This window comes from Pelophylax lessonae (genome assembly GCF_965119305.1).
Source record: "Pelophylax lessonae genome assembly, chromosome: 5".
In the NCBI taxonomy this organism is placed as follows: domain Eukaryota; kingdom Metazoa; phylum Chordata; class Amphibia; order Anura; family Ranidae; genus Pelophylax; species Pelophylax lessonae.
In genome coordinates, this window is record NC_138772.1 from 357,499,715 (window position 1) to 357,520,171 (window position 20,457).

General features: G+C 42.9%; 1 protein-coding gene across 2 annotated transcripts in view; it reads right to left on the reverse strand.

Annotated features, from left to right (window-relative positions):
- The window catches only part of ATP9B (ATPase phospholipid transporting 9B (putative)), a 578,806-nt gene that overhangs the window by 436,442 nt on the left and 121,907 nt on the right, over positions 1 to 20,457 (reverse strand). For both annotated transcript variants that reach the window (XM_082258664.1, XM_082258663.1), the window contains exon 5: positions 17,781 to 17,889. In XM_082258664.1, the coding sequence (XP_082114790.1) occupies positions 17,781 to 17,889 (109 nt within the window). The remainder of the gene's footprint in view (positions 1 to 17,780; positions 17,890 to 20,457) is intronic.

Genomic DNA, 20,457 nt, shown 5'->3' on the forward strand with positions numbered 1-20,457 from the left:
GGCAATGGTTTGGGTCCTCAGCACGTTTTTTCGGAGGAACAGCCAAACTGGGAGGTGAGAAAGGCTAAGGCAGGAACGTTCAATGTGAAACTATCTATGTTCTGCCTAATGTTTCTATGAAGGATTACTTTCCATTATGGTTTCAAAGAATAAACATGTGTAAGAAGCCATCTGACTTTTTGATGTGGACTTATCTGTGTTCTCCTGTGCTCATAGTGCGCAAAGAAGGAGTGCCTGGACTGCATGCTGAGATCCCTGTCTCATTCAAATTCATCACCAAAGCCCCGGGACCAGTAAAGAGTTTACATTTTCTATTTCTAGTATCAAAACATTTGATATCTCACTCTTGAACATACTGAAACTTGTAAAAAGTTGACTCTTTGTACTTAGGCAAAACACTTACGGTTTTACATTGGCCCTTTACTTTCAATGTAAGCATACCATATGCAAATTCAATTAATGCTATTTTGCATTCGGAATGATCAAGTTTACATAACTTTTTCTATTAAGAAAAGAAGTGATTGCTTTTGAAAATGTTACTAAATTGACCAATGATTCATAAGACAATCACTTCTATATAGTTGGATTAAATTACGCCACAAACAATGTCTGAAATGTGATTCGCAAATTGTTCACAATTTCTTGGTAACTGATAAGATACAAGTGCTGTACTTTGTTAGAACTAAATGCTCCCAGCAGTGAAAATAATCTAAACACTTAGGAAAAACAGATAATTTGAGAACACTTTGAGTGTATGGACTCATATATGGTCTATGATATGTTCTGTGTTTTCGGCAGATTAAACTGCATAGATGCAAAACAATGCCTGCTTCAGTGTAAAGTTGCCTTATTTATTTTTTGTTACAGCTATGTTGGAAAACTCTTTGTTTTATAATTGTTCAGTGCACAGTTCTAAGTACAAAACTCAATTAGGAATAAAGGCTTCTAGCACAGTAGGTTTTGTAGAAGATATTTAGTGAATGCAGTAGAAACTGTTTTCTTTTTTCCATCTGAAGGTGACTTTCTCTCTTTCTTTTCCAAGTTATCTTTTAACCCGTTGATGCCAGCATCACAAAGGTGGGACTTTTTTGGAGGTGCTGCATATATGTGCACTTCATTTGTGCTGGAAGCGCACTCCTAGCTTAGAGACTGTGTGATCAATGACAGCTTTGAGCCCTTGTACCATAACCAGGAGCTGAGAGGACCGACTCCTGATCACATGATTGCTGTATTCTGAATAAAATATTGAAATTTGAAACTTCCACATCATTGCATTCTGTTTTTATTCACAATTTGTAAATGTGTCCTAACTTTTTTGGAATCGGGTTTGTGAATATATATATATATATATATATATATATATATATTTTTATAAACCACATGAGCTCCTGCACTGGGAACGATTTTTATGTGAAAGAGGACTGCCGGCCGAGTAAGAAAATACCGGGGTTATGGCAGCTTTCTGCTGCTATAACCCCTGTATTTAACGTCAAATTACCGACATAAAACTGTGGTTAAGATACCAAAATTATATAGAAAGAGATAGATAGATCAGTGTTTTACCAGTGTGTTAATTTTATAAACTACAGGTCTATTTATGTCAATACCAGCATGAACTTTTCCAGCAATTCGAGCTATGGTAGCTATTGTATTGGATCAGACTACACGCACCACCCCTGTCGCTGGTTCACTAGTTTTTTTTCCTTGGACCACTTTTGATAGGTCGTGACCATTGCAGACTGGGAACATCCCACAAGAGTTGCAGTTTTGGAAATGCTCTGACCCAGTCAACTAGCCATTACAATTTGGCCCTTGCCAAAGTTGCTCAAATCCTTACGCTTGACATTTTTCTGCTTTCAACACATCAACTTCGGGGACAACATGTCACTTGCTGCCTAATATATCCCCCGCACTTTCATATGCCACTGTAAAAAGGTAATCAATGTTATTCACGTTACCTGTTGTAATGTTATAGTCATAATGTTATGGCTGATCGGTATATTAGGTCTGTTGGTGATGTGATATGCTGTGCTTCCAACTACTTTATCTAGGGTGCAAATAAGGTTTAAATAGGAAAAATATTTATTAAAAAAACGAAAACTTTTTTTCACTACTGAGCTCAGGTGTAGATCAAAAGGACATCTTTCTGCCCGGCCTATAGTAAAATGACGGAAGCAAGAGCACTGTTGTTCTGAGAGGTCATGTGACGTCCTCCCAGAGCGCGTCTCTCACGGGGCTACGCAGCGGTGCGATCTGTCACCGGCTGTGTTGCCCAGATCACTGCACTGACCCGTTGCCAGTGTCATATGATTGCTGTGACCAATCACAGCAGATCACATGACAATTATAAACAATGCCATCCATTATATACAATTTTGCTGCTAGCTATGATTGGTCATAGTGAACACATGGTACAGACAGGCCAATCACAGCCTATCTGTATCATATGATAAGCTTTGACCAATCACAGCTAATCTCAACAAAAGACACTGAATGAACTAATTTCATTCAGTAAAAATGGTTGCTTATAGCAATGAAATTCGCTGGTTTATGCAATCATAATGTGTAACAAAAAAAAACAAAAACAAAAAAATCCTAATCACTTCCCCAGAGTAGTACAGTGTTACTATGATAACATCGTATTGCTCTGGTCACAAAAAAAAAAATATGAAAGAAATGTAAATTAAAAAAAAAAAAAAAAAAAACTAAAAAATTAAAGGAATATTTTTTAATCAGAGTATAGCATCAAGTCAATTAAACTCCTGGGATATCGATCTGGTCAGTTCAGTAGCAGAGGGGGTTGTTAATCAGTTTCAGCTGCTTTGGTACTAATGAAATTAACAACAGGTGCACTAGATGGGCAACAATGAAACAACCTCCAAAACAGGAATGGTTTTACAGGTGGAGGCCACTGGCATTTTTCCCTACTCATCTTTTCTGACCGTTTTTCACTAGTTTTGCATTTGGGTAGGGTCAGTGTCAAAGATTGCACAGGCAGTCCTACTCCTCCAGTATGGCACATCAAAACGTGCCGTTGCCAGGTTGCTGTGCCTCCCAGCAGTCTCAAGAGCATGGAGGAGAATCCAGGAGACAGGCAGTTACTCTAGGAGAGATAGACAGGGCCGTAGAAGGTCCTCAACCCATCAGCAGGACTGGTATTTGCTCCTTTGTGCAAAGAGGAACAGGATGAGCACTGCTAGAGCCCTACAAAATGACACTCGAGCAGGCCGCTGGTGTTATTGTCTCTGACCAAATAATCTGAAACAGACTTCATGAGGGTGGCCTATGGGCCCAACATCCTACAGTGGGCCCTGTGCTCAATGCCTGACACTGTGTAGCTCGACTGGCATTTGCAATTAAACACCAGAATTGGCAGGTCCGCCACTGGAGCCCTGTGCTTTTCACAGATGAGAGTAGGTTCACCCTGAGCACATGTGACAGACATGAAAGGGTCTGGAGAAGCCATGGAGAATGTTATGCTGCCTGTAACTTCATTCAGCATGACCGGTTTGGTGGTGGCTCAGTGAAGGTCAGGCATTAGGAGGCATATCCATGAATATCTATGGAGGGAGGTACAAACCTCTACAGGCTAGACAATGGTACCCTGACTGCCATCAGGTATCAGGATGAAATCCTTGGACCCATTGCCACACCCTACGCTGGTGCATTGGGTCCTGGGTTCCTCCTGGTGCACAACAATGCCCGGTCTCATGTGGCAAGAGTATGCAGCCAGTTCCTGAAGGATGAAGGAATTGATACCATTGAATGGCACCCACACCTGACCTTAAGAACCCCTCAGGGAAGTTATGTTTCAGTCCATCTGACGCCGCCAGGTTGCACCTCAGTCTGTTTAGGAGCTCAGTGATGCTCTGGTCCAGATCTGGGAGGAAATACCCCAGGACACATCATTCGTCTCATTAGGAACATGCCCCGATGTTGTAAGGCATGCATATAAGCATGTGCGGGCCCTACAAACTACTGAGTACCATTTTGTGTTTCTGCAATGAAGTTTCGGCAAAATGGACTTGACTGCTGCATCATTTTTTCACTTTGATTTTCGGGGGTGTCTTTGAATTCAGCCTTCTGTAGGTTGATCATTTTCATTCCCATCACATGATGTGGCATCCCTTAATTCCTAACACATTACTCAATCCATATTAGTATAGATATCTAACATGATATGTTTCACTATTGAGATCTGATGTGTTTTTAAAGTGTTTCTTTAATTTTTGGAGCAATGTATGATAACAATGTGTACAGTACTGCACTGGTGACAGTATGTAAAAAAAAAAAAATAAATTGTAAACGTTTTTTCTTTAAATTTCTTCATTTTCAAAATAATTGTGGCAAATAAAAAAAAAAACTTAAAAAAAACTTGCCATGCCTCTTACTCAATACCTTGGACTGTCTACTTTCCATAAAGGGGTCATTTTACAGGTATTTGTACTGTCCTCCCATTTTTGGGTGTCAGGAAATGAGAAAGGGTGTTAGTACATCAGAACTGATCAATTTTCATTTATACATGAAAAAATTACATTTTGCTGGGAGCAAAAAATACAATCATCTGAAAAATAATCAATAGTCTGATTGTTGGTTCTGGTCTGTTAGGGATGGCATTTACGGGGTGAAATTCTTGCACTTTTTGGATTATCATGCATAGTACTAATTGTTGATTTTAAGATATTTTTTTTTTGTACACAATAAAATTTAATATTTACTCTATATATTGTAGTTGTGGAGTTATTTCTACAAACGCATCAATGTTTAAAGTTCCACATTCTTTGTCTGTATACATATTTATCAATTAATCCAATACACTGTTTGCAGGCTTCAATAATACAGAAAGCACTGTCTGAGCTTTTGCAGCAGAGATCAGGACCCAGCTGTCAAGGTGATTTCAACAGATGCAGTGGCCATAGTGGGGAAGGTGGCGAGCATTTACAAGGTATGAACAAGATATCTGAATGAGTTTTTGACAGAGGACATCATTTAAAACAAAATTAGAACCCAAAAAAAGAAAATACAGTAAATTAAGCCTTTTAGGGCTGAAACAACTAATCGACTAAATCGATAATAATCGATAATTACAATCGTTGTCAACGATTGTCATTATCGATTAGTTGCTCCGTCGATTAGTTGTGCTGCATTCTTGACTTTCCCCGCTTGTAAGCGAGCTCCGTCTCCTCTGTGAAGCTGCAGTGTGCACTCACTGTCTGTCTCTCTCACAGCTTGGCACTTCCGTGACCTCCCCCCTCCCTCCTCCTTTCCTCTCTGCCTTCTTGCTGAGTCAGCAAGGGAGTGAGTCATATCGAGGTGAGGAAGAAGCAGCAAAACGTGAGTGCCAAGCTTAGTGTTACTGTGTCCATTCCATGCAATGCAGCCCGCCAAAAAACAGAATAAAAGCTTATCCAGATAAGAGCTAATAGTCCTTATAAAGTGCAATATTATAATAGAAAAATAAGTGATTAAAAACGTCCATATAGCACATATAGATGGTAGGGTTGAGCGAACACCTAGATGTCCGTGTTCGACGGGTTCGGCCGAACTTTAAAAAAAAGTCCGGGTCCGTGTCCCGGACTTTTACCGAACTTTTCCCGGACACCGAACCCCATTGAAGTCAATGGGGACCCGAACTTTAAGGCACTAAAATGGCTCTAAAACACCAAAGGAAAGGGCTAGAGTGCTGCAAATGGCAGCAAAACGTAATTAAGAGCATGGCAAGTGCTCTGCAAACAAATGTGGATAGGGAAATAACTTAAAACAACAAAAAAAAACAGAAAAATAAAACAATGTTCTTCTTCATCTCTGAAGGACGAGGCCCATATGGAGTAGGAGGGAGGTTAAGGTGGTGGTGGATGTGGCGGTGACATAGGCGTGCGCACAGGGTGTGCTGGGTGTGCCTGGGCACACCCTAATCACCTAGGGCACATAGCATTGCCAGTGAGGAGATGGGAAAGATCTCCCTGGGACCTGCTCTGCTCTATTTCTCCTTGCCTACAGGTACATGGCCCCGATACATTACTCTCCCTGCTGGCAAACACATGCATGTGTATTTCAACTTTGGGGTGCACACCTTAATGCAATAGGCTGCGCACACCTATGGGCGGTGTAGGTGGAAGCGGCGGTGGAGGAGGACCAGGGCCGGATTAACAGCATCATGGGCTTGGTGCTGAGGATTTTGAAGGGCCTTAGGGCCGTGCCTTGCCATGCACCCAGAGGAGGAAGGGTGCAGCCATGCATGCCTAATTCAACATGGGATGCTGTCTCTGAAGCCCATAAACACATCCATGCATCGCCAACTGTCCCTCCTTGTCCGGCCTTCACGCTGTGTGGGGAGGTTCTGAGGGTGCTGCCTGGGGAAGCGAGCATAGAAGCCAGACTTCTGTGTTTACAAGTGACAGAAGAGCGGTAACAGTGAATATGGCCAACCCGGGGCCTATATAAAAGGTAGGGGCCTGGAGCTGCAGCTCCAATAGCCCCTACATTAATCTGGCCCTGAGGAGGAGGACGAGGTAGCCAACACTGCTTCTTTTCACAAATTTTAAATGAGGGTACACCCCAAAAGAGTGAGAAAGAGCAAAAATGGAACAATGGGTGGGTAAGGTCGGTATCCATTGCTATTCTGCATAAGGTACGGAAAAGTCCCGTGGGATCCATGCCTGGTTCATTTTAATGAACGTGAGCTTGTCCACATTGTCTCTGGACAGGCGGCTGCGCTTGTCTGTTATAACGCCCCCAGCCGTGCTAAATACCCGTTCAGATAATACACTGGCTGCAGGGCACGCCAGCACCTCCAAGGCGTAAAGGGCAAGCTCAGGCCATGTGCCCAATTTGGAGACCCAGAAGTTGAAGGGGGCAGACCCGTCATTCACTACATGTAGGCGTGTGCACACATACTGCTCCACCATGTTGGTAAAATGCTGCCTCCTGCTAAGACGTTCCATCTGAGCTGCTGGTGCTGCTGTTTGTTGTGGCGTGCTGACAAAGCTTTTCCACATTTCGGCCATGCTAACCCTGCCTTCTGAGGTGCTGGCGGTGCCCTGGTTGCGTTGGCGACCTCCTCCTCCTCCTCCTCTGCCTTGTGCTTCCACTGTGGCCCCGCTGTCAGATGGGAATGCCAGCAGCATGGCGTCTACCAGCGTGCGCTTGTACTCGCGCATCTTGCGATCGCGCTCCAGTGAATTAAGGACGGTACGTTGTCCTTGTAACGGGGATCCAGCAGCGTGGCCACCCAGTAATCAGCACAAGTTAGAATGTGGGCAACTCGGCGGTCGTTGTGGAGACACTGCAGCATGTAATCGCTCATGTGTGCCAGGCTGCCCAGAGGCAACGAAAGGCTGTCCTCTGTGGGAGGTGTATGGTCCGTGTCCTCTGTATCCCCCCAGCCACGCACCAGTGATGGCCATGAGCTGGCCTGGGTGCCACCCTGCTGTGAACATGGTTCCATCTCCTCCTCCAGCTCCTCCTCCTCCTCATCCTCCTCATCCTCCAGAACTGTGCCCCTGCTGGACAATTGCGTCCCTGGCGTTTGCGTGTGCAGGAACCCACCCTCGGAGCCCCTTGCGAATGACTGCCCTGAAAGCCTTGGAAATGTTACCTCTTCATCCTCCTCCTCCTCCTCATCCTGTGCCACATCCTCTTCCATCATCGCCCGAATTGTTTTTTCAAGGAGGCATAGAAGTGGGATAGTTAAGCTGAGAACGGCGTCATTGCCACTGGCCATGTTGGTGGAGTACTCAAAACAGCGCAACAAGGCACACAGGTCTCGCATGGAGGCCCAGTTAAATTAAATAGCGGAATAGAAAATATGATCCAAAAAAAGTGTATGTATATCACACGTACACAACCACACTAGGCCCCAATTACTATTGTTTGTACCCCTAAAAGGCTAGATGAGGAGTAGGGGGAGTATGGAACAGGCAGCACCCTCAAACCTTCAGAAGTATGAGATGAACCCCAACAACTTGGAAAGGTGGATCTCTCTCACACGTACCGACACAGACTATCCCGCAATTCAATTGATCCTCAAAGGTTTTTATTGAATAGCGGAATAGGAAATATGATCAAAAAAAGTGTATGTATCTCGCACGTACACAACCACACTAGGCCCCAATTACTATTGTTTGTACCCCTAAAAGGCTAGATGAGGAGTAGGGGGGGTATGGAACAGGCAGCACCCTCAAACCTTCAGAAGTATGAGATGAACCCCAACAACTTGGAAAGGTGGATCTCTCTCACACGTACCGACACAGACTATCCCGCAATTCAATTGATCCTCAAAGGTTTTTATTGAATAGCGGAATAGGAAATATGATCAAAAAAAGTGTATGTATCTCGCACGTACACAACCACACTAGGCCCCAATTACTATTGTTTGTACCCCTAAAAGGCTAGATGAGGAGTAGGGGGGGTATGGAACAGGCAGCACCCTCAAACCTTCAGAAGTATGAGATGAACCCCAACAACTTGGAAAGGTGGATCTCTCTCACACGTACCGACACAGACTATCCCGCAATTCAATTGATCCTCAAAGGTTTTTATTGAATAGCGGAATAGGAAATATGATCAAAAAAAGTGTATGTATCTCGCACGTACACAACCACACTAGGCCCCAATTACTATTGTTTGTACCCCTAAAAGGCTAGATGAGGAGTAGGGGGGGTATGGAACAGGCAGCACCCTCAAACCTTCAGAAGTATGAGATGAACCCCAACAACTTGGAAAGGTGGATCTCTCTCACACGTACCGACACAGACTATCCCGCAATTCAATTGATCCTCAAAGGTTTTTATTGAATAGCGGAATAGGAAATATGATCAAAAAAAGTGTATGTATCTCGCACGTACACAACCACACTAGGCCCCAATTACTATTGTTTGTACCCCTAAAAGGCTAGATGAGGAGTAGGGGGGGTATGGAACAGGCAGCACCCTCAAACCTTCAGAAGTATGAGATGAACCCCAACAACTTGGAAAGGTGGATCTCTCTCACACGTACCGACACAGACTATCCCGCAATTCAATTGATCCTCAAAGGTTTTTATTGAATAGCGGAATAGGAAATATGATCAAAAAAAGTGTATGTATCTCGCACGTACACAACCACACTAGGCCCCAATTACTATTGTTTGTACCCCTAAAAGGCTAGATGAGGAGTAGGGGGGGTATGGAACAGGCAGCACCCTCAAACCTTCAGAAGTATGAGATGAACCCCAACAACTTGGAAAGGTGGATCTCTCTCACACGTACCAACACAGACTATCCCCCAATTTAACTGATCCCCAAAGGTTTTTGATTAAATAGCGGAATAGAAAATATGATCCCAAAAAAGTGTATGTATATCACACGTACACAACCACACTAGGCCCCAATTACTATTGTTTGTACCCCTAAAAGGCTAGGAGTAGGGGGAGTATGGAACAGGCAGCACCCTCAAACCTTCAGAAGTATGAGATGAACCTCAACAACTTGGAAAGGTGGATCTCTCTCACACGTACCAACACAGACTATCCCCCAATTTAACTGATCCCCAAAGGTTTTTGATTAAATAGCGGAATAGAAAATATGATCCCAAAAAAGTGTATGTATATCACACGTACACAACCACACTAGGCCCCAATTACTATTGTTTGTACCCCTAAAAGGCTAGGAGTAGGGGGAGTATGGAACAGGCAGCACCCTCAAACCTTCAGAAGTATGAGATGAACCCCAACAACTTGGAAAGGTGGATCTCTCTCACACGTACCAACACAGACTATCCCCCAATTTAACTGATCCCCAAAGGTTTTTGATTAAATAGCGGAATAGAAAATATGATCCCAAAAAAGTGTATGTATATCACACGTACACAACCACACTAGGCCCCAATTACTATTGTTTGTACCCCTAAAAGGCTAGGAGTAGGGGGAGTATGGAACAGGCAGCACCCTCAAACCTTCAGAAGTATGAGATGAACCTCAACAACTTGGAAAGGTGGATCTCTCTCACACGTACCAACACAGACTATCCCCCAATTTAACTGATCCCCAAAGGTTTTTGATTAAATAGCGGAATAGAAAATATGATCCCAAAAAAGTGTATGTATATCACACGTACACAACCACACTAGGCCTCAATTACTATTGTTTGTACCCCTAAAAGGCTAGGAGTAGGGGGAGTATGGAACAGGCAGCACCCTCAAACCTTCAGAAGTATGAGATGAACCCCAACAACTTGGAAAGGTGGATCTCTCTCACACGTACCAACACAGACTATCCCCCAATTTAACTGATCCCCAAAGGTTTTTGATTAAATAGCGGAATAGAAAATATGATCCCAAAAAAGTGTATGTATATCACACGTACACAACCACACTAGGCCCCAATTACTATTGTTTGTACCCCTAAAAGGCTAGGAGTAGGGGGAGTATGGAACAGGCAGCACCCTCAAACCTTCAGAAGTATGAGATGAACCCCAACAACTTGGAAAGGTGGATCTCTCTCACACGTACCAACACAGACTATCCCCCAATTTAACTGATCCCCAGAGGTTTTTGATTAAATAGCGGAATAGAAAATATGATCCCAAAAAAGTGTATGTATATCACACGTACACAACCACACTAGGCCCCAATTACTATTGTTTGTACCCCTAAAAGGCTAGGAGTAGGGGGAGTATGGAACAGGCAGCACCCTCAAACCTTCAGAAGTATGAGATGAACCCCAACAACTTGGAAAGGTGGATCTCTCTCACACGTACCAACACAGACTATCCCCCAATTTAACTGATCCCCAAAGGTTTTTGATTAAATAGCGGAATAGAAAATATGATCCCAAAAAAGTGTATGTATATCACACGTACACAACCACACTAGGCCCCAATTACTATTGTTTGTACCCCTAAAAGGCTAGGAGTAGGGGGAGTATGGAACAGGCAGCACCCTCAAACCTTCAGAAGTATGAGATGAACCCCAACAACTTGGAAAGGTGGATCTCTCTCACACGTACCAACACAGACTATCCCCCAATTTAACTGATCCCCAAAGGTTTTTGATTAAATAGCGGAATAGAAAATATGATCCCAAAAAAGTGTATGTATATCACACGTACACAACCACACTAGGCCCCAATTACTATTGTTTGTACCCCTAAAAGGCTAGGAGTAGGGGGAGTATGGAACAGGCAGCACCCTCAAACCTTCAGAAGTATGAGATGAACCCCAACAACTTGGAAAGGTGGATCTCTCTCACACGTACCAACACAGACTATCCCCCAATTTAACTGATCCCCAGAGGTTTTTGATTAAATAGCGGAATAGAAAATATGATCCCAAAAAAGTGTATGTATATCACACGTACACAACCACACTAGGCCCCAATTACTATTGTTTGTACCCCTAAAAGGCTAGGAGTAGGGGGAGTATGGAACAGGCAGCACCCTCAAACCTTCAGAAGTATGAGATGAACCCCAACAACTTGGAAAGGTGGATCTCTCTCACACGTACCAACACAGACTATCCCCCAATTTAACTGATCCCCAAAGGTTTTTGATTAAATAGCGGAATAGAAAATATGATCCCAAAAAAGTGTATGTATATCACACGTACACAACCACACTAGGCCCCAATTACTATTGTTTGTACCCCTAAAAGGCTAGGAGTAGGGGGAGTATGGAACAGGCAGCACCCTCAAACCTTCAGAAGTATGAGATGAACCCCAACAACTTGGAAAGGTGGATCTCTCTCACACGTACCAACACAGACTATCCCCCAATTTAACTGATCCCCAAAGGTTTTTGATTAAATAGCGGAATAGAAAATATGATCCCAAAAAAGTGTATGTATATCACACGTACACAACCACACTAGGCCCCAATTACTATTGTTTGTACCCCTAAAAGGCTAGGAGTAGGGGGAGTATGGAACAGGCAGCACCCTCAAACCTTCAGAAGTATGAGATGAACCCCAACAACTTGGAAAGGTGGATCTCTCTCACACGTACCAACACAGACTATCCCCCAATTTAACTGATCCCCAGAGGTTTTTGATTAAATAGCGGAATAGAAAATATGATCCCAAAAAAGTGTATGTATATCACACGTACACAACCACACTAGGCCCCAATTACTATTGTTTGTACCCCTAAAAGGCTAGGAGTAGGGGGAGTATGGAACAGGCAGCACCCTCAAACCTTCAGAAGTATGAGATGAACCCCAACAACTTGGAAAGGTGGATCTCTCTCACACGTACCAACACAGACTATCCCCCAATTTAACTGATCCCCAAAGGTTTTTGATTAAATAGCGGAATAGAAAATATGATCCCAAAAAAGTGTATGTATATCACACGTACACAACCACACTAGGCCCCAATTACTATTGTTTGTACCCCTAAAAGGCTAGGAGTAGGGGGAGTATGGAACAGGCAGCACCCTCAAACCTTCAGAAGTATGAGATGAACCCCAACAACTTGGAAAGGTGGATCTCTCTCACACGTACCAACACAGACTATCCCCCAATTTAACTGATCCCCAAAGGTTTTTGATTAAATAGCGGAATAGAAAATATGATCCCAAAAAAGTGTATGTATATCACACGTACACAACCACACTAGGCCCCAATTACTATTGTTTGTACCCCTAAAAGGCTAGGAGTAGGGGGAGTATGGAACAGGCAGCACCCTCAAACCTTCAGAAGTATGAGATGAACCTCAACAACTTGGAAAGGTGGATCTCTCTCACACGTACCAACACAGACTATCCCCCAATTTAACTGATCCCCAAAGGTTTTTGATTAAATAGCGGAATAGAAAATATGATCCCAAAAAAGTGTATGTATATCACACGTACACAACCACACTAGGCCCCAATTACTATTGTTTGTACCCCTAAAAGGCTAGATGAGGAGTAGGGGGGGTATGGAACAGGCAGCACCCTCAAACCTTCAGAAGTATGAGATGAACCCCAACAACTTGGAAAGGTGGATCTCTCTCACACGTACCAACACAGACTATCCCCCAATTTAACTGATCCCCAAAGGTTTTTGATTAAATAGCGGAATAGAAAATATGATCCCAAAAAAGTGTATGTATATCACACGTACACAACCACACTAGGCCCCAATTACTATTGTTTGTACCCCTAAAAGGCTAGGAGTAGGGGGAGTATGGAACAGGCAGCACCCTCAAACCTTCAGAAGTATGAGATGAACCCCAACAACTTGGAAAGGTGGATCTCTCTCACACGTACCAACACAGACTATCCCCCAATTTAACTGATCCCCAAAGGTTTTTGATTAAATAGCGGAATAGAAAATATGATCCCAAAAAAGTGTATGTATATCACACGTACACAACCACACTAGGCCCCAATTACTATTGTTTGTACCCCTAAAAGGCTAGGAGTAGGGGGAGTATGGAACAGGCAGCACCCTCAAACCTTCAGAAGTATGAGATGAACCCCAACAACTTGGAAAGGTGGATCTCTCTCACACGTACCAACACAGACTATCCCCCAATTTAACTGATCCCCAAAGGTTTTTGATTAAATAGCGGAATAGAAAATATGATCCCAAAAAAGTGTATGTATATCACACGTACACAACCACACTAGGCCCCAATTACTATTGTTTGTACCCCTAAAAGGCTAGGAGTAGGGGGAGTATGGAACAGGCAGCACCCTCAAACCTTCAGAAGTATGAGATGAACCCCAACAACTTGGAAAGGTGGATCTCTCTCACACGTACCAACACAGACTATCCCCCAATTTAACTGATCCCCAAAGGTTTTTGATTAAATAGCGGAATAGAAAATATGATCCCAAAAAAGTGTATGTATATCACACGTACACAACCACACTAGGCCCCAATTACTATTGTTTGTACCCCTAAAAGGCTAGGAGTAGGGGGAGTATGGAACAGGCAGCACCCTCAAACCTTCAGAAGTATGAGATGAACCCCAACAACTTGGAAAGGTGGATCTCTCTCACACGTACCAACACAGACTATCCCCCAATTTAACTGATCCCCAAAGGTTTTTGATTAAATAGCGGAATAGAAAATATGATCCCAAAAAAGTGTATGTATATCACACGTACACAACCACACTAGGCCCCAATTACTATTGTTTGTACCCCTAAAAGGCTAGGAGTAGGGGGAGTATGGAACAGGCAGCACCCTCAAACCTTCAGAAGTATGAGATGAACCTCAACAACTTGGAAAGGTGGATCTCTCTCACACGTACCAACACAGACTATCCCCCAATTTAACTGATCCCCAAAGGTTTTTGATTAAATAGCGGAATAGAAAATATGATCCCAAAAAAGTGTATGTATATCACACGTACACAACCACACTAGGCCCCAATTACTATTGTTTGTACCCCTAAAAGGCTAGATGAGGAGTAGGGGGGGTATGGAACAGGCAGCACCCTCAAACCTTCAGAAGTATGAGATGAACCTCAACAACTTGGAAAGGTGGATCTCTCTCACACGTACCAACACAGACTATCCCCCAATTTAACTGATCCCCAAAGGTTTTTGATTAAATAGCGGAATAGAAAATATGATCCCAAAAAAGTGTATGTATATCACACGTACACAACCACACTAGGCCCCAATTACTATTGTTTGTACCCCTAAAAGGCTAGGAGTAGGGGGAGTATGGAACAGGCAGCACCCTCAAACCTTCAGAAGTATGAGATGAACCCCAACAACTTGGAAAGGTGGATCTCTCTCACACGTACCAACACAGACTATCCCCCAATTTAACTGATCCCCAAAGGTTTTTGATTAAATAGCGGAATAGAAAATATGATCCCAAAAAAGTGTATGTATATCACACGTACACAACCACACTAGGCCCCAATTACTATTGTTTGTACCCCTAAAAGGCTAGATGAGGAGTAGGGGGGAGTATGGAACAGGCAGCACCCTCAAACCTTCAGTATGAGATTGTGTTCACTGTACCCCACAAAGATTGAGTTCACTGCACCCCACAATGATTGTGTTCACTGCACCCCACAAAGATTGTGTTCACTGCACCTCACAAAGATTGTGTTCACTGTACCCCCCAAAGATTCTGTTCACTGCACCCCACAAAGATTCTGTTCACTGTACCCCACAAAGATTGTGTTCACTGCACCCCAAAAAGATTGTGTTCACTGCACCCCAAAAAGGATGTTGTTCACTGCACCCCAAAAAGGATGTTGTTCACTCCACCCCAAAAAGATTGTGTTCACTGCACCCCACAAAGATTGTGTTCACTGCACCCCAAAAAGATTGTGTTCACTGCACCCCAAAAATTATTTTGTTCACTGCACCCCAAAAAGGATTTTGTTCACTGCACCCCAAAAAGGATGTTGTTCACTCCACCCCAAAAAGATTGTGTTCACTGCACCCCACAAAGGATTTTGTTCACTGCACCCCAAAAAGATTGTGTTCACTGCACCCCAAAAAGGATGTTGTTCACTGCACCCCAAAAAGGATTTTGTTCACTGCACCCCAAAAAGATTGTGTTCACTGCACCCCACAAAGGATTTTGTTCACTGCACCCCACAAAGATTGTGTTCACTGCACACCAAAAAGGATTGTGTTCACTGCACCCCAAAAAGATTTTGTTCACTGCACCCCAAAAAGATTGTGTTCACTGCAGCCCAAAAAGATTGTGTTCACTGCAGCCCAAAAAGATTGTGTTCACTGCAGCCCAAAAAGATTGTGTTCACTGCAGCCCAAAAAGATTGTGTTCACTGCAGCCCAAAAAGATTGTGTTCACTGCAGCTCACACACAGAAAAATGGATGTGGATCACTGACACCTGCCTATCTCCAATCCCACACCACACAGCAATATCGATTGTAGTTTGTAGAACACAGTTTCCCTAAAATTCAGCAGACTCTGTCCCTAACAGGATTGAGAAGAGATCGTAGATCAGGATTGAGTGCAGACCCCACCCCCCACACAGCAATATCGATTGTAGTTTGTAGAAGACACTGACCCTATATAATTCAGCAGACTCTATCCCTAAAATGCCTACAACTCGCCCTGCCTAAACACTCCGACCTGTCCCTCAATTCTATCCGGACACAAATGGTTTTTTCCTGCCTATCTTTCCCTAATCAGCAGCCAGCACGTTGATGTGTGCTCTGTCCCTGAATCTAAGCAGCATAATGACGCCGCTGCGGCTGCCTCGAACTTATAAAGACTTGGTCACATGCTTCAGACGGCCAATCACAGCTACTGAGACATTTGCAGGCATGGCTGGGATGGCTTAAGGCACACCAGTTAAACGATTGTTGATTGGCTGTTGAAAGCCCGCCATGAAAAGAGCGCCAAAGCATGCAAAACCCGGAAATAAAACGACCGAACACGGATTTTTACCCGAACATACAGTAAAGTGTCCGTGTCCGTGTTCGGGTACAAAAAATCCAATTATTCGGTACGAACACGAATAATACAGTCCGTGTTCGCTCAACACTAATAGATGGTCTTTCTTTGCTCCCTATTTCATATCTATGGCTGACATGGACGTTTTTATTCACTTATTTTTCTATTATAATATTGCACCTTATAAGGAATATTAACTCTTTTATCTAGATAAGCATTTATTATATTATTTACAGTATATAGCAGCTTAATTAAAAAAAAAAAAAAGTTTTGGTATAAGTGCCGGTTCACACTTGTGCGGTTTGCGAGATTGCATGTAATTCGGAGCGCACTGCTCCTAAATTACATGCGATCTCATGTGCGCATGCGAGTTCAGCCATACATGAGGCTTTTTTTGAGCCGCCTCAGAATCGGATCGCACAGTGGTAAGTGGTTCACATTTGTGCGATCCGATTCTGTGCGAACTTGCAGATCGCACTGCGATATGCGATCTCAACTGGGGGTGTCGTTAACTTTTAATTTGCACCCCCTGCGTATCGCATATGGCAGTGTGAACTGCTAGATGTGCGGATGCGATGGCCTTAGTGCCGGTTCACATTTGTGCGATGCGGGAACGCTGCAAATATGCAGCGTGTTCCCGCATCGCATCCGCACATCTGGCAGTTCACACTGCCATATGCGATACGCAGGGAGTGTCAATTAAAAGTTAACGACACCCCCAGTTGCGATTGCATATTGCAGTGCAATCTGCAAGTTCGAACAGAATCAGATCGCACAAGTGTGAACCACTGTGCAATCCGATACTGAGGCGGCTCAAAAAAAGCCTCATGTGTGAGTTTGCTGCGGTTGCGCTGCGAATTCAGCCATACAAAGTGTATGGCTGAACTCGCATCCGCACATGAGATTGCATGTAATTTAGGAGCAGTGCGCTCCGAATTACATGCGATCTCGCAAACCGCACAAGTGTGAACCGGCACTAACACTCTGTTTGTTCATTATTATTTTAAATAAATGAAAAAAAAAAGGCATATTGAGTTTTTTTTATGATTTTATACGATTAATCGAAAAAATAATCGGCAACTAATCGATTATTAAAATAATCGTTAGTTGCAGCCCTAAAGCCTTTCCTTCTTTTCCGACAACGGGAGTGTAACCAAACTGTAGCCCATGTAGCCCAGATTATGACAATAAAACATTTTGGGTCTATTCCACCCACTCGATTACATAATGGTGACTGATGACTCCGATTGTATGAATCAAACCAGGCAAAGTCACATTTAACAGTTCATGTTTGTTCGGTATGTTGTGATGGGAAAGAATTGTCCACTTCTTTTCTGTGAATAGCAAGGGATTTTTTCCCTGACCCTTCAGCTAATATACATTATGCAATTCCTTAAAATGAGAATAGCCAGAGAACACATCACTAACCTCTAATGGTAAGCTTGCTGTAAAGCTGTGAATTCATTTCTTTGTCCCTTTTAAATCTTCGATACTCATCAACTGCTTCTCTTGTCATTGTAACAGCAATAACAAACCCCTAAAATAAATATAAATACATATGATATGTTGGTGAGCATATCAAAAAACAACTTCAAAACCCAACATAAGTAAGTTCCACATGAGTAGTCAATAGGTAAATAAATACATTAATACTTTTGCTGCCAGAGCCGTTTTTGCTTTTTTTTTTTTTGCACACATGCTTAAAAAATAATTTCAGGCATAAAGATTACATACCCCCCCCCCCCCAAAAAAAAAAGTTATATATATTCCTCTATATATTCTGAAAGCAGTCACCCTAGAGCAGGGGTCTCAAACTGGTGGCCTTCCAGCTTTTTCAGAATTACAAATTCCCATGAGGCATTGCAAGGCTGACAGTTACAAGCATGACTCCCATAGGCAGAGGCATGATGGGACTTGTAGTTCCTAAAACAGCTGGAGGGCCGCCAGTTTGAGACCCCTGCCCTAGAGAATAAAATGGTGGCAGTTTCATTCTTTTATGTCACACAACATTACCGAGGGGGTCTAGGAAACGCAATATTTCTGTAAAAATACACTAAAGGTAATTTAAAGGCACACAAAAGCTAATCGATCACAAATTTTTTTTGGCAAAATATAAAAAATGAGGTTAAACCAAGTAAATAGATACCCGACATGTCAATCCCTAAATTTGCATGCACCTGTGAAATGGCGACTAACTTCAGTACCCTATATTTTCCATAGGTGACAGTTTAAAAGCCCCCTATAGGTCATCAGTTTAGTGTTATGGAAGGAGTCTGGTGCTAGAAGTATTGTTCTTACTGCGGTGTGCATGGCGATCTGCAATACGTGTATCGCAAACTGTGCTTTCATGCGTTGGCGCCCCCAATGCGTGTTTCCGTTTGTACGTGCATATGTGTGGGAGTGGGGGGGCCTCAAATAAATTACGGGGGGGGGTAGAATTTTTTCGTGCTTGGGTGTAACTTTTTTTTACTTGACTTTTTTTTTTTTTTCATCACACAGGGAACAAAAAGTTACCAGGGGGGGTATGTGGAGGCTTCCATTGGAAAGGGCAGGCGTCTGCTTGTAAGATTTACATCGACCTGACAGCCAAAGGATTAAATACAAATAGTAGTAGTGGCATGGATTAAAATCCAACCTCTGCCAAAATGTTTGCTTGAGTTTTTGGTTAGATTGGGGAAAGATGTAAGCACTTTTTTCAGATTTAAAATGTTACTAGCATCCCCAAGACCTGCACCTGTCACCTAAGTAGAAAAATCCTCTTCAAAACAATGAATTCTGACAAGGGTTTAAAGGAAGTATACCTAAAGGCAAAACTTTTTTTTGGGGGGGGGGGGGGGGTTGGACAGAGTGGAGAGGGATTAGAATACCTGTCAGGTTTTTACTGCCATCTCTGCCCCGTTAGGGAGATTCACCTTCTCTATTTGTCAAGTTTACCATGATCAATGAAAGTGAACGTAGAAGAAAATCCCACATTTTGGGATATCCCCAGAACAGGAATAGAAGGGTCATCTTCCAATGGGGATAATAGTCCTGGTCACCTTGGGGGAACTGAGATATAATTTTACTTTGCAAGGATTTCCTCTCACTTCCTGTTTTGGCAATGGGACAGCAAGTGAGGGTAAATCTCCCCAATGGGACACAGGTGGCCAAAAAAAAAAAAAAGAACGGGTAAAAAACTCTCCCTTACTCTATTCAAAATGAGAAAAAAAGTTTTGCCTATAGTTCTACTTTAGAAACTTACTTAGAAAGATAATTTGTTTTTATTGCTGCTGGTGGTTCTTGATTGTACAGTGAAAACAGGGGTGATTTGCCTGAGCACCTACAGTGCCTTGCGAAAGTATTCGCCCCTCTTGAACTTTGCGACCTTTTGCCACATTTCAGGCTTCAAACATAAAGATATAAAACGGTAATTTTTTGTGAAGAATCAACAACAAGTGGGACACAATCATGAAGTGGAACGAAACTTATTGGATATTCCAAACTTTTTTAACAAATAAAAAACTGAAAAATTGGGCATGCAAAATTATTCAGCCCCCTTAAGTTAATACTTTGTAGCGCCACCTTTTGCTGCGATTACAGCTGTAAGTCGCTTGGGGTATGTCTCTATCAGTTTTGCACATCGAGAGACTGAAATTTTTGCCCATTCCTCCTTGCAAAACAGCTCGAGCTCATTGAGGTTGGATGGAGAGCGTTTGTGAACAGCAGTTTTCAGTTCTTTCCACAGATTCTCGATTGGATTCAGGTCTGGACTTTGACTTGGCCATTCTAACACCTGGATATGTTTATTTGTGAACCATTCCATTGTAGATTTTGCTTTATGTTTTGGATCAGTCTTGTTGGAAGACAAATCTCTGTCCCAGTCTCAGGTCTTTTGTAGACTCCATCAGGTTTTCTTCCAGAATGGTCCTGTATTTGACTCCATCCATCTTCCCATCAATTTTAACCATCTTCCATGTCCCTGCTGAAGAAAAGCAGGCCCAAACCATGATGCTGCCACCACCATGTTTGACAGTGGGGATGGTGTATTCAGGGTGATGAGCTGTGTTGCTTTTACGCCAAACATAACGTTTTGCATTGTTGCCAAAAAGTTCGATTTTGGTTTCAT